Source organism: Meles meles, chromosome 5 (assembly GCF_922984935.1).
Source record: "Meles meles chromosome 5, mMelMel3.1 paternal haplotype, whole genome shotgun sequence".
Lineage (NCBI taxonomy): Eukaryota > Metazoa > Chordata > Mammalia > Carnivora > Mustelidae > Meles > Meles meles.
In genome coordinates this window covers 98,883,975-98,900,003 of record NC_060070.1, presented here as the reverse complement: position 1 = coordinate 98,900,003, position 16,029 = coordinate 98,883,975, and the positions used below count along the sequence as shown (strand labels likewise).

General features: G+C 35.8%; 1 protein-coding gene across 1 annotated transcript in view; it reads right to left on the bottom strand.

Moving 5' to 3' along the window:
- The window catches only part of TFAP2D (transcription factor AP-2 delta), a 53,814-nt gene that overhangs the window by 18,431 nt on the left and 19,354 nt on the right, over positions 1-16,029 (bottom strand). The window contains exons 6-7 of the mRNA XM_046006771.1: positions 6,237-6,378; positions 1,108-1,221 (exon numbers count right to left, since the gene is read on the bottom strand). Of these exons, the coding sequence (XP_045862727.1) occupies positions 1,108-1,221; positions 6,237-6,378 (256 nt within the window). The remainder of the gene's footprint in view (positions 1-1,107; positions 1,222-6,236; positions 6,379-16,029) is intronic.

Here is a 16,029-nt window from a genome sequence, read left to right as displayed (position 1 = left end):
TTTGGTCTATCTGGTACATTTTTAGAAAGGAAACCCCAAATTTAGTCTTCAAAGATGTATCTACCACATCTTAAGGAGACTTGTGGCATGATGCAAGATAAAATACTCTATTTAAAAGTCTCTGATGTTGCAGATAAAATTCCAACTCATCAAAATATCTACTATTTTATATAATGGAGTGTCCTCCCCGACAGCATTATCATTGGTGAGAGGTACTGTAAACATTTTAATGTACAATTGTCTTTAACATTGTTTTTATTTGTTTGTTTGATTTGTTTTGTTTTAAGTAGGCTCCAAGCCAGGGCAGAGCCCAACGTGGGGCTTGAATTCAAGACCTGAGCTGAGATCAACATGGTGAGCTAACTGAACCACTCAGGACCCCCTACTTAACATTGTTTTTTAAACCAAATAATGATAGTTAAAAGAGGATAAAATATTTTTACATTGATGAGAAATATCATGTAAGGCTTAGAATTTTAGAGCTTTGTAACTGGAAGTTACCTGAGTAATTATCTTCTTCCTTTCCATATTGCATGTAGGGTATAAATTAACCAGAAAAAAAAATTCTATTCTTTTCCAAAGCATCTCAGAAAATAAAATATTAAATGCGCTTTCAATAACACATTCCAGGAGCTTTAAAATATATGTGTGTGGTCTAATTTAAGAGCCATTTGCTGCTTCTAATTGGGCAGAAATTATTAATATACACTTGTAAAATCAGTGTATGATGTCCCATTAGTTTGTGTCATATCACCTGTCCATTCAACAATGTGCCTCACCAAGATAAAGAAGTATTTAAATGATTTCAGAATCCTGATTCACAAGTGCCATTACTTGAAATAATACTGTTCACTTGCAAAGTCACAATTTCCTCAAAATAGCACAAAGACGCTAAATTTTCTTATCTAAAATGTTTCATGCATTAGTTATTTTTATAATTTGATCTTAGATGCTTGCAATTTCAAAAGATCAGTTAGTCTTATATATATGAATATATAAGTGCTATCTTTAAATGGAACTGTGATAGGAATAGGAAAGTATCTGGGTCAATAAAGATGATTTAAGAATTTGAAAGAGAGTCTGAGGAGATTGGAAAACCAGTCTTACCTGAAATGTGTTAGGTGTCTCTGGATGTCAAGGTCTAGAATTGGAGTGGGTCTGGAGGATCCCAGTGGTGATCTATCTTGGCTCAAGAGATCTTGGAATTCTTTACAAATTTGTCTAAAATAAAAGATTCATCATTGAAGCTGAACTCTTAATATGGGGCTTTAATTTCATCCCATGATATTTACCAAAAGTTTGTTCTCTCATTAAAAGAGGATGAGATTAAAAATTATAATTATTAATTAACTAACTAGTTAATTAATTAAAACAGGACTAGGTTAATGTTCATAAAGCAACCTCCAAAGTTCCACCTACAACATACAGATGAGGTTCACAATGGTGACTTTGCTCCCAAACTATAGGAAAACTGTAAAAATTTTGGAAGTGATCAACAGCCCATGAGCACTGACAAAACTGTGTTCATTTTCAAGGTGAATATTCACAGATCAACCTCAGCATAAAGAAATCTATATGAAAGAATCACACTGAACCATTGTTTTTTAAGAAATTAAAATATGAGTTTTGGAGGGGCTATCACATTTGTAAAAAGTTTAAATCAAGTGACAGGTTCCTTTCAAGGTCATGATTCAAGCAGACTTTGGAAAATCCTGCTTCCCAGCATTTCATTAGAATTTAGACTCCTATGAGCTGAATTCATATTTTACTATTTAAATACAAAATCATTTACTACAATTCAGCCCACTAGCTTCACAAAAATGATTGTTATGTCCCATGTAATATGGTTTCTTGCAAAAGGTACCCTTACGTGTTATTTTCAGATAGTGTGAGTTCCCAGAAATTGCCCTTTTCATTGTGAACCCAGTTGAAACTAAAAGCGGGTCATAAGGAGAGGAAAAACAACCGGAAAGAGCCCTGATCTGCTCTAAATCAAATAGGATCCTCCATATCCTCCAGCTAATGTTTTAGTCTCTGAGATATAGCATCTTAATGCATGCTTTTAACAACTACATGTGTATATGTTCATTGAGAATATTTGATCTGAATTTATCACTTTTTCTGTTCTGAGTTAGTTGATTGACTTTCAGATTTATTACAATTTAAACTAAGCTTTTTATGCCAGTCGGTTAGCATCAAATGATGCCATTTGGTAGGGCATCATTATCTGTTACTTTGTGTTACTGAATAGAGTTAGATATACTGTTATCTTTATTTTTTAGGAAATTTCTAAATAAAATTTTAAATCCAGATTCATGCTACCATTTTTCAGACTGGCAATATGAATTACTATTTGGTAGATCATCAGTAGGATCCATTATTATAAAAAAATATTGGAGCTGTTTAAGATGAGTCTTTTAATTTTCTATCAGATTAAAATATATTTAAAAATTCAAATGTTGAAACATTGCTTTAGTTCTTGTGGTATGATATTGGAATTATTTGGATGATTGAATAAATTGGTTTATAAGCTGGTAAATCAACGTCCTTATACTGTATAAATAATACAGCAAGTTATAATAAACTTAAAGTTGCTGAAGAAATGAGGAAAAGGCCAAGTGTGGAAAAATTGAACTTGTGCTAAGCAATTCAGCTACACTATAAAGGAAGCTGTACCGGGAGAAGTTCCAGAATTCTCGACCTCTGGTATTTGATTCCGCTGCTCTTAACTCACTGATTTAGGACAGCTTCTTGACTTAAAAACAGATGACAATTTTGTAGACTCCCCTTGGGCAATTATGATCATCATCTCATTATGACAGTTACGGAGTTATTATTTTTATGACTAGTCTCATCCTTATTTTAAATTTTATTTATAATCTACAATAAGAAATTCTCGTTTCTCAAAACAAAATGACACATTATGAATTATGTAACACAAGATGATCTTCGGTGAATCATAAATTCTAACTTTATCACTTACGTCACTGTCCTTAAGGACATAATTTTTAAGCTGATGTCTGAATTTCAAGTTCTGTGTTCCCCTTTTTGACAATTATTGTTATGGTAACAATTAAAACGTGTAAATGATTCTGCTTTACCTTAATGCAGATCAAATATTAAGCATATTTAGTTCTAAATTCAATGAAGAAGTTTAATGTCTTTTCCATGAATCAAATGTTTTGTCCAGTACATTTCTAGAATTCAAAAATGCTCTAATTCAGTTTCTGTCCCTCCTATATAATTGTCTAATTACACCAAGATATTTGGTTAATCAACAAAACACAAGAAATTAAGAGGAATTAGGAGGCTCTACCTTTAGTCAATAGGCCTTTCATTTAATTATACAGTTGGCAATATAATTAAATACAACTGAAACCGTTATTCATAGAGGTAAAAGAGAAACATGTAAGCCAGCCCAACAATGCAGATCAGTTATTGGATCTCTTATCCAAAGATTTTGAAATTCATATGTATTTTTGATGCAATTGTCACAGTCTTGTGAACAGAGATGAGCTAACTAGAATGCATGGGTGTCCATGTAGGCTACTTAATTTCAGTGTTGAGGATTTTAATTGAAAATATCCAAAACTTCACTATTAGAAAATTAGAACTGCTCAGAAAACATATTGGATCCATTCATATATTGCAGGAAAAGCTTGTTATTCCTACACATCCCTTAACTTATCCACTTATGTTGATGACTCCTTGTCTTGTATATATTTGTAATGACTACACAGTCTCACATTCTTGTTTCACATTGTCCAATAAGAGGATGGCATGGATATACACAACCAAAAAGACAAAGAAAAATTATACAGGCTCTCTCCTAATTTCTAGATGTTTATGACCTATTTACTCATACAAAATAAGGTTATTGGAATCAGTGAGCCCAATTCTTGATTATTTAATGGTTTACAAATGTCCAGCTTGGGCAGAAGGATTGAAGAAAAGTACATGTTTTCCGTTCTCACAATATTTTATGAAACCAAAGTCCAAAATATTATCTAAAAATAGACATTTCTGAGATCCTAGGCAAAAGGAAAATACTACTCCCAAGTTGAATCCACTATTGTAAAATAGACATCTCAGCACAACTTGGGCAAATATGAAAATACTTCTCTTAATCCCGTCAAGTTCTAACATTGGACTTCTGTGAAAACAAAAATCTCTGCATCGGTTTGAACGTACAGACATTTAAATAGAATTATGGGAACTCTCAAGAAAATGGGTACGTGAATGTTAATGGCGGCATTGCTGTGGGCGGTAGAGGTGAGCAGCTATGGAACCCTCATGGGGAAAGGGGCATAAAAAGAAGGACTGCTCTAGATTAGGGAGCGAAAGTCTTAGAATAAATATGATGAAACTACAACCAACTAATTTCAAGGTAGAAAATATAAAGGTGACTTCTCTTGGTTAATGCATATCTGGGGATAACTGTGTCATTCAGAGGTGTCCCATGGGTATACACATTGGAAAAATCTGTATAATCCCGCTGGCTAGAAAGATACCATACTTTGGAAACACCTGCAGGATACTATTTAACTTCTAGCAGTGTATTCTTCTCTTGATCTGAACACGTCTTTATAGTTCTCCCAAGATGATATGGAGGCTTCAAACTGACTACGTGTGCTTTCTGTTCCTCCTGGAGAAACTAAAATATTACTGATGAAGACCCCTCTGTGTCTTCCCGTGCAATGGGGTAAGAGCAGAAGCAAAACCGAAGAAAAGATCCCCCAGGAGATAAACCACACAAAAAATCCAGGTTCAGCTCTTTCTAACAGTAAGTTTTCAGGAGCTTGCGCATAATAAGATCTATTCCAAAAATCTTAAATTCACATTTTATACCTGACTTATAATTTTCTTTTCTAACTCTTGGTCTTCATTTTCTTTCTCAGCTGTTCCTTTCCCTTTCGTTTCCTTGTTTTACCTTTTTTCTCCTTTTGCCACCACCTTTTGTTTTCCTTCTCTCTGGGGCAATACAAACATCTAAGTTATTCTCAGAAGACTAATACACAGGTATATCCCAAACCCAAATAGTGCAGCCACAAGCAACACCAATCCCAAATAAGGGACTCAGTATCATGGGCAAGCCTTTTGGGTGGCAGATATCCCATTTAAGCCCTTAAACTTGTAAAAACCCACAAAAAGACCTATGTGACATTAGAATTTGGTAGAAGAAATATTTAGTTTTGGTTTATGCATTTTGAGGTCATTTAGATTTTAGCTAACCTGTTGTGAAGTATTTTTCCATCAGTTTCTAAGAAGCAACGTCTTTAACACGATCTACCTTATACTCTCTCTTTGAAAGTTTTCCTCAAATAAGAAACTAATTTAGAGATGACAGTTTAACCCACTTGGGACTATTAGTTCTAAAGTCTGAATATATACAGTTAGGAAATTAGCAAGATTATTAAGTCTATTATGTAGCATAACTTATTTTAATAAAGAGAAGAGAGTAAGAATTAGCTACTGTCTGGAAGATTTTTCTCTAAAAATTTGAACATGACTTGCAGCACTGTTTGACTATTTTGTTGGGTTTTCACACCATCTATGGCAGTTCTTCCATACCTTATCAAAGAACTGTCAGTTTGAGGGAGTTTGAACTCATCTTATGCAAGATTCCCCTTTCTTACGCCACCTGTCATTATTTTAATTCACATTTTGTTGGACTACAATTTTCAGGAGCTTTCTCATACATGAAACCTTTTCTTTTTGACAGTTGCACCACTGCAGTGGGGCAGAATAGGGATTATTTGCTTAATTATACACCAGAAAAGATGGGGGCAGTGATAGTGATCCTTGATCCTCGAGGACTCTGTGTTACCTCTCACACACCTGGGTCCTCTTCTGTCATATTCTCCAGACATTCACAGTGTTTAGAGATCTTCATCCTCATGTATTAAGGTGCAGTGAGTGGTTTAGACCAAATCACACAGAAGCTAATAACATACTTGCCTGGAAGCTACATTTCCTAAGCATACTTTTCTCCTAAGAATGCCTGCATATTCTGAAGAGGTTTTCTAAAAACGTTCATCATCACTAAACAAAGGCAGTTTGTAAATCTTGCTATGGCACAAGGCCGGGGCTGAGGGTATGTCCTTGTGTAATATATCTAGCTGCTGAAACGTGAGACCCCCTGCTTTAGAGAGCTGGTACTTTCTAGACTCTTTCCCTCACTCAAAGAAAATGGAAAAAACTGAGAGAAGGCATACAGAGCTTCCCATTCTGCTTACTTGGTTGCTAGGATCATCTTTTTTCTTGCTGTCTGTTCTTTCTGTTCCATATGTTGTCTGGCAAGATGTTCTCCTACAGCTTTGGCTGGAAACTCTGTTTCACAAGTGTAGCCAAAATCCCGAGCCAAGTGTAAAGCTTCCCCTGTTGGCAGACAATAAAAGTCAGTTTTCCACAAATGTCTAAACTCAGTAAGAGTAACACTTTATATTTTCCTCAAGCCTCTTCCTTCCTTGTGGTCAGATCAATCATTTTTTCCTATTTGTTCTAACTAATACTAGGGAAAAGACTTTTGGGGTGGGGGATAGAGTAGGAGGAGGAGAAACTGAGGAACAGAGAAGCTACTTACCAGGCAGGAGTGTGTGAAAAACTGTGGGGAAAACAAGAACAACGATCTAGGAGTTTTGACTTTCCTCGAGACCAGTTTAGCTTCTCAGATCCTACAGGTTAATGCCAGAGGGAAAAACTCCATGGGCTTGCCATTCTGTTGTTGATCAATCTAAGGTCTAACCTTAGTGTATTTGAAACATTCAGACATCTTTCCCAAGAGATCTATCAAAATATTGACAAAGGGTCCAAGTAACTTTCCAAAGCAGCTGGAACACTTTGGAAAGGGGAGAACATGGATTTTATCGATTTCATACTGCTCTGTTTGCAAGGATGCAATATTCTGAGATCATAGTACCAGCATATCAGGCTTCATGGCAGTCTTCAGTACCTTTTAGCACAGTGTGCAATGCTTCTTATGCACACTAACAAAAACAGTGCTTTTTAAGTATAGTAAAACCATAAATAACTTTTAGTCTTTCACAAAAATCTTAAACCTGAATAAATTGGTAAGAAATGAGGTAAAAATGGCTTATCTGCCAAGTAAGTTTTGGTAATAAAGTTCAACTTTGAAAACAATAGTAGTTTTAAAAGCTCAAGCCAAATTTCACTTGACCACGAAAACGTAAAAAAACAAAACAAAAACAAAAACAAGCTTTCACTGCACATATACTGAGCTCCTACTTTGCTCAAGGTGCAGTGCATATGTAGGAGTAATGAGGGATATAAAAGGGCCGTCCCTGTTTCTAGGACAACGACAACCACCCCCATAATGGTAGCAAAAAACACCTTAGTAGCACTTTCTAATTTACGCAGCAACCTATATGAACACTATCATCTGCTCATGTTTACTGACATTATGTTGTTATTATTTATAACACAAGCTATTGTACTACAAGTATCACGTGACTGTTAGAGAGAAAACGTTTTACTGATGTTCAAAGAGGGAGAAGGTGGTCAACATGGGGAATTAGATCAGATAATGTTTTGTGAATTAGGGATCATGATTTCCACCCCCCTTCCCCCATTTCAAAGCTGTGGCCAGTTTTTAGTTAAGATTTACATATTCACAGGGTATGTACAGGGTAGGAAACATCCTTCTTAGTCATCCACCCTAAATAGGAAGAGGGCATAACTACATACAGAGAGTCCCTATGTTGAGGAGTCTGGGTAGTGCTGGTTATTGAAGGATCACAGTTTTAGATAAAGCTGCAATGTACAAGAAATATTTTTAAAGGACTTATTACTAGCAGTTTATCCCCTTAGCTGATTGAGAAAGAAAATATATGCATATTTGACAGAAAAATGGCACAAAGATTTTTTTGAAAAGTAAAATAAAGGCATTGTGGGATGCCAGGGTGGCTCAGTCGGTTAAGTATCTGCCTTTGGCTCAGGTCATGATCCCAGGGTTTTGGGATCAAGTCCCTTATCAGGCTCCCTGCTTAGCGGGGAGCCTGCTTCTCGCCTTGCCTGCCATTATGCTTTCTTTCTTATGCTCGCTTTCTCTCTGGTAAACGAATAAACAAAATCTTAAAAAAAAAAAAAAGACATTGTAATGCCATATAGGACGGTCAATTTTGCTAGAAAAATGACATAAAGGAGATAATTCAAGACATTTCAAAATTTGAGACATATAGTCTAAAGCAGTGACCCTAACACATGACAGAGGATAAGCTCATGTGATCTTGGGATTTACAAGTATCTTGCCACTAACACAATAACCCATTCACAGTGTCATCTTTGTACATTGTGTTGAGTTATGGATATTGATACATCTGCATATTGCAATATTGTCACAGAAAGATGTTTGGAAAGCATTTTCATAGACACTATTAAATATATATATATATATATATATATATATATATATATATCTATATATATATATATATATCCTCTACTGCTTGTGCAGTAGTAGGAGAAGTGAAACAGTACAAGTGGGAGAGTGGCTGCATGTCTCTTAAATTTGATGCTAAAACCTGACTCTGGTCCATTATATGCAAAGCTCTCACCGTGTGTAGTTTTAAAACAGTTTGAATGGAACAGCTGCTATTTACATTTACAGTGACAGCCAGATCCTTCCTTTCCTTAGTTCTGTTTACTGCTTTCTCTTGCTTGCAATATAACATTGTTACTGGATGTATAGCTATGTTACATCAAAAGAAGTAGCAAGTGAAGGCACTCTGATATGTAGTTAAAATATGTGTATCATGCCACAAAAGCTTTGTGTGTGAGGACCCAAGAATGAACGAATAAATGAATCCGTGAATTAAAATACACATGATATCCAGCAAGGAGGACAAATCTGTATTTAAATTCTGTACAGCAGGTATCTTAGAGTGAACTAGTTTAAGAAAAATAGAAATTTTAGGATCATAAAAAAGCATGTGAAGGGGAGCCTGGGTGGTTCAGTAAGTTAAGCATCAGACTCTTTAGTTTCCACTCAGGTCATGATCTCGTGGGTCATGAGATCGAGCCCCACAACGGGGGTTGGGGGGTGGTCCATGCTCAGTGGGGAGTCTGTTTGAGATTCTCTCCTTCTGCCCCTGTCCCCAGCTCACATGTTTGCCTGGATGTGAGCATTCTGTCTCGCAAATAAAGAAATAAACTTTCTTTAAAAAAATTTTTTTTAAAAAACATGTGAATAAGAATCTAGGGGATCTGACTGATTCATGAAGGTAAAGATCAATGAGCTTCTGTGTCTCTGTGGTAGGGCAAAAGCAGGTACAGTAACCTGTAGTAGAAGAGTGATTCAGGAAGGGCCGAGAACATTTTTCCTTCTGTTTCCGTAGGGCAAATACTGCCCTGTCACCTCATAGCCTTGTAAGATGAGATAGGATGCCCTAGTTTTTGTTTGCAAAACAGGTTTAAGTCATTTTGAGATCTTAATGCACCATGCACTTGATCAACCAGGACCTTCCACCCTTTTTCACATGACCGGGCAATACACTGGCTCCACACGGATGACCACCTTATATCGTGTTATTTCAAGGATATTTTAGATGTAGGGTGGATGTTTGGGGTTAGGGTTATTGTTTGTATAAGAGTATGTCAAGTGCAAGGCTTTAGGGTCCTTATCTAAGGTAGTCTAAGTAGTCCCTATCTCCCTTTCAAAAAAAAATAGAAACCCCTAAGAAGTAATCATGTTTTTTCAATGCTAACATCAGCAGTAGATGACACACTGAGTAACTCTCTCAAAAAGTTAACAGAAGTAAAATTACAGAATATGAGATGAGCATAAAAAAGAATTTGCTCCCTGATGTCAGGGCACTCATTTTTCACTCAAAAACAAAAAGGGAACAACTAGGGGAAAATATTAAGAAAAGTTTAAATGAACATCACTGATGCAGACTAGAAGTAGAAATTTAATGAGAAAATGTTTTCTGGGTCACCTGTTTACTGAGTTTCTGGGCTCCTACATTATTTTACAAGAAAATCTAAATGTATTTTTATTTATGTATTTATTTATTTTTAAAAGATTTTATTTATTCATTTGACAGACAGAGATCACAAGTAGGCAGAGAGGCAGGCGGGGGAGGGGGGGAGGGAGAAGCAGGCTCCCCACTGAGCAGAGAGCAAAAGGTGGGGCTCAATCCCAGGACCCTGAGATCATGACCTGAGCCAAAGGCAGAGGATTTAACACACTGAGCCACCCAGGCTCCCTTAAATGTATTTTTAAATAGAATAAATAACCGGCTTGTCAACCTTTTATGTCGCTAAAGATTTTTCCCTTCCTTTAGAATTGTCGTATTTAGGGAAAAATGTACTTCAGACAATGAAAAAATCAACATCTAGTACCCTAATTTGCACTAAAGGATACTTCTATATTGTGATTACCAGATGATTCTTGTCAACTGCCACTGTAACAGTATGCCTTAGGAACAATTTGTTTAACTTAATATCACAATACCCGATGTTATTAGATAAAAGCAATGATTCATATGTGTTAACCTCTAGTCACATGTCTATGATTTCAATTTTATTGATATGTATGGGAAACTAGCACGTTGAAATCTATCTGTGGGATTATTCTAAGAAGTACCTATTAGAAAGCAAATCTGAGGGACACCTGACTTCCTCAGTTGGTAGAGCATGTGACTCTGGATCTCAAGATTGTGAGTTCGAGCTCCACACTGGGTATAGAGATTACTTAAAAAAAAAATCTAAAAAAAAAAAAAAAAGCAAATTTGAGAATATTTTTAAACCTGGATAAGATACTCTGTTAAATAAACTGTAATACCAAGCCATAGTAAACCCTAGAGTTGAAGGACAAAATTAATATATTATAGGTCTCCCAAACTATTTGGAAAGGAATGTACTCTGTATCACTACATATAATAAAATCTATGATATAAGTAATTGTCTTATAATTCAGTAATTCCCTAGTTTAATGATGATTTTGTTTAAACAATGCTTTGTTTTTCAAAGCAATAGTTTTATTCCCCATCCCACACCATACACTTAGCACAGCCCCGATTCAAAATAGGTACTCAGTAAACATCTGTCACGTGAAAAAGCTTTGAAATATCTTATTGGTTAATTACAACAATAGTCTTGTGAAGACTTCTAATGAAAATGGTGAAAAACTAGAACAAAGAATTGATAGAACGAACATATAGTTCATTCTAGAAGATCCACAAAAATAGAGTATATCCTTCTATCAGTGAAACCATTCTATAAAATAGACTATACCTATACTTTTCAACACTTGTTGCTCCCATAACCTGGGGTTTGTGTTTTTGTTCTTAATGTCCGGGTGTTACTCCATATCAGTCTTGGGGTATTTGTCTGTTTTGAAGCTCCTGAAGTAATCTCAGGCCAACATTAAGAACTACTGTCCCAAGGTGAAGGGAAAGTGTTATGAAGGGGTTAATTGTACACTGTCGTGAAATACAAGAATTCTGTGGCTTATACAAAAGGAAAGCAGTCACTATAAAGTCAATTTTAAACTATAAAGACCTCTGTCTATCAGGGCTTTTGCATAAAGAGTTCTGCCTTACTTGGCTGACATAGTATAAACTCTAAAAACAAAACAAAAATTAAAAAAAAAAAAAATGGGGAGGCACCCAGCTGGCTCAGTTGATAGAACATTCAACTTTGGATCTCAGGGTCATGAGTTCAAGCCCCACACTGGGCATGGGGCCTACTTTAAATAAATAAATGTTTTAAAAAATAAAAACAAAAAAACTGAAATGTAATGGTAGAAGGAGAAACAGAGAGCACTGTTAAGGAAACGAAATCAGTCTACTGAAAAAGTGTATGTATACAGAGAGATACAGTGTGAAATGAAGCTTGCTTTTCTTTTACTAGTAGGGAAAAGATAGGTTTTCAAGAAAACGTGTTGGGACAACTGGGTGGCCATCTGGAAATAAGCAAATAAAATTGGATCTATACTATGCATCTAACAACAAGGTCCAGATGGATCAACAAGTTAAACATAAAAGGTAGAACCACAAAGTAAAAAACCACATGACAGAATTCTTTTACAGTCCAGGGATAAAAAAGTCTTTTAAAATATTACAAGTAAAACTAAAAACTACGATATAAAATATATGAGACATATGATTATACTCATATCAAAAATTCTGTAAGATACAGACCTAAACAAATAAGCAAACCAACAGGAAACTCGTAACGGCAAACAGACAAACCAAAGCTAGTGGTTGGGAGGCCTTGCAATGCAGATCAGAGACACACAGCCAGCTTCCTGTTACATAATGAGCACTTACCAATCAATAAGAAAAATATTTAAAAATATCCCATAAGGACAAAGTAAATGAATAGGCAGTGAAACTCTTTAAATTCTTCTAGGAATACTCAACTCAACCTCCTTCATAAACAAGGTAGCCTTATTTTTTTTTTTTTTTACCCATCAGATTAGCAAAGATCCAAAAGTTGCCTATCTGCAGAATTATTTATGTAAGTGTGAGGTTACTTATTGTAGCACGATTTGTAATAGCTGAAGATCGAAAACATCTATATAATATTCAGTAAGGAACTGGTTAAATAAATTATGAAACACTCAAATAAGGAATATCATGAGTGTTTAAAGGAATGGACAACCTGTAAACCCTGAGAAAAAACACTATTATAAGGTGTGAAAAAAAGAACCCAACAGTAGAATAGTGTGTACAGAATACTATAATTTCTTTTTTTTTTAAGATTTTATTTATTTATTTGACAGGCAGAGATCACAAGTAGGCAGAGAGAGAGGAGGAAGCAGTCTCCCTGCAGAGCAGAGAGCCTGATGCGGGGCTCGATCCCAGGACCCTGAGATCATGACCTGAGCTGAAGGCAGCGGCTTAATCTACTGAGCCACCCAGGCGCCCCTAGAATACTATAATTTCTTTAAAAAATTAAAAAATCCCATGCACACGCATACACACACACACACACACACACACATCCTTGGAAGGAAAGAGAGAAACCATTTGTTTAACAGAACATTTGTTTTCTGCCAGGAGGGGAACTGAATAACTAGGGAATAGAGTGAAAAACAAATATTTTACTGTATGCTCTTTTGTAACTTTTAAATTTTCTTCTAATATCTGAATAAATTATCTACTTAAAATTATATTAATTCAAAAGTAAAATTACTCTTTGACTCCATTCTTAGAGAGATTTCATTCTAAACTCAAATATTTGTTGTAAATTAAAACACAAACAATTCTAACACGCCATTGCTACTCAGCAGGATATGGACATCAGTAAGAAGAACTACACTCTATACGTTTATTAAAATGCCTATGAATTTTGATAAATCTAAATCATGGAAATAAAGAAGAAACTGAGTGTTTGAAAAGCACTTTAGTCAAGGCATATATGTTGAAAGAGAGAATAATGGAAAGAAGAAAATAAAATCATGAGGGAAGTAGCACCGTGATGTGTTTTTAAGTGAGCAGCACAGCCTGCAAGACTGAGAAGTGAAATGGACCAAAGTGGGCAAGGGCAGGCAGGACTCAGCCAAGTGGGTAAGAAGCTGTGTACTTCTGCCACCATGTCTCTCTTTATTGTGAGCTTAATGAATGGGGTTCCGAGGACCTAGAGAAGGGAATTGTTACAGAGGGAAGGACTCTGGGTCCTTGACTGAAACTGTAAGAAAAGGCCTTTGGTGAGGTACACCCACATCAGACTATGATGAGAAATCAGCCTTTATCATGGTAAGCCACTGATAATTTGAGAATTAACTGTTATAATAACTAACATTATCCTAACCATTATAGATACTATTTTCTTTATTTATAAACTAAGAAAATAAAGCTGAGTCAGGTTAAGTAACCACCTCAAAGTCTGACAAAATTTCAACAGTGACTTTACTGGGGGCTCAGGAGGCATACTTGCCCAAGGGAAAATATATCTAGCTCATGAGGGACAACTAGTTCATGTGAAGATGTGCAGGGTTAAAGAATGAAACAATAACAAAGAAGGATTCAAACTCAAAATCCTTTGAATCCTGAATGGAAATTATTTGCAATATTTGTAAATGATCCCTTTCCTTTTGCTGGTGTATATTCACATCCTTCTCTGCCCCACGGTTTTGAAATAAATACACACACACACACACACACACACACACACAGGATTAGACCCCCTGTCACAACAAACTACAAGTCAAGGTATTTATGTTTAAGGACTTAAATGGTGCTTTCAGAACTCCTGGTGTTGCCTGAGAATGTTACATGAGCTTTTCCAAATTCAACAGAACTGTCCCAGGAAAACACCCCACTCCGGTGCACAAAACCTCCCTCCAGCAACACTCTGCAGCTTTGGCCATCCTGGAAAATGTCAAGTGAGGGAGGAGCAATGGGTAGGAATAACTACATCATTGACTCCTCAAGTTTATTTTAACAACCACCAACTCCGCAAAGATTGTTCTGGAGTAAAATACAGTGGAGGCAGCTAACAGAAACTGCTGATTCATAAATAATAAATATATAGTAAGAGTATTAGAATCAGGGGTGCCTGGGTGGTTCAGTGGGCTAAAGCCTCTGTCTTTGGCTCAGGTCATGATCTCAGGGTCCTGGGATCGAGCCCCACATCGGGCTCTCTGCTCCGCGGGGAGCCTGCTTCCTCCTCTCTCTCTGCCTGCCTCTCTGCCTAGTTGTGATTTCTCTTTGTCAAATAAATAAAATATTAAAAAAAAGAGTATTAGAATCAGAATGATAATATTGGCCATATTCTTTGAATGTTTTCCAAAGATAGAATTATTACCACTATACAAGAAGTGGGGATTACCCCACGATCTCCTCAGGAAGATACATGCATTGGGTTAAACAGCTCTAATCCACCACATTTTCTGGAGAGTAACATCTCTTTGATGTCATAGATAACCAGAAAGAGACAAAAGAGAAGTCACAGGAATATAATTAAAACAAGGGGAAACAAAAAGGGCATCAAGTTTATGATAAAGGGGGGAAGAAGATGTTCCAACCATTAGTTATATATCTAAAATCCATTCTGTGAAGATGGATAAAAAGGAGAAATGATCTACTATTACATTCTGAAGACTCTGGATTCAAATATTCATATCATATTCTAGCTCAGATATGTCTGTTACATGGACCCAAAAAATCCCCACTCTAAATAACTGCCTTACCAGAATGTTCACTTTTCAAACAACTTTATGAGGTGAAAAGAAGTCAGTTTTAAGTTCTTCATCCAGTGGTCACTAGGTACAATGATATTTGTAACAAATGTTGTGATTTAAGTATAAATTTGCATTAAATAGTCCTCTCCCTTAAATTCCTAAAATATTTCCAAAATAATTACTTCAATATGTTGATTTGAGAACAATGTTAGGGTGGTCCTATCAATTGAGTGACTCCATTTAAAAGAAACACAGTAAATTTATTATAAAACAATTAAAAACAGAATGATGGAAAAGCCCAAGGCAAGCATGGAAATTTGGACTATCATAATGAAACTATTGTTATTTATGTCAGTGACAGGGGTAGTTCTTGAAAAACCAATGTTTGGGTGTTTTTATTTGCTAATTTTAATATCCATTATAAATGCACCTCGCTGTTCACCAATTGGATCTTTACAAAGGTTATATCATTTCTGCATGGAATGGCTACCAGAGTTTCTATGAACTATCCTTTTTTTTTTTTTTAATTTCTATCAAAATAGAAACAATGGCAAGACTGTATTCAAATCTTCCCCAGAAAAGACCTGACAAGTACAGTAACATCATGGAAAGCTGACCTTCATGAAATTTATTTCTAAGTCTGGTGTATGAGAAATAAAGCCAGTTAGATATTATCTCACTTATGCTCAAGTCCTGTAGCAAAATGGGGATGGGGTGGGGTGTGTGATTTAATGCTAATAATATACTGGACCATCAGGAGGTTTGAGAAATAACTCTAGAAGAGTCTTAATCAAGGGTTTTAAGAGACATTTAAGATATATCAAAATAAAAAGTTGTACAGCAAAAGAAATAATCAACAAAACTAAAAGGCAACCTACAGA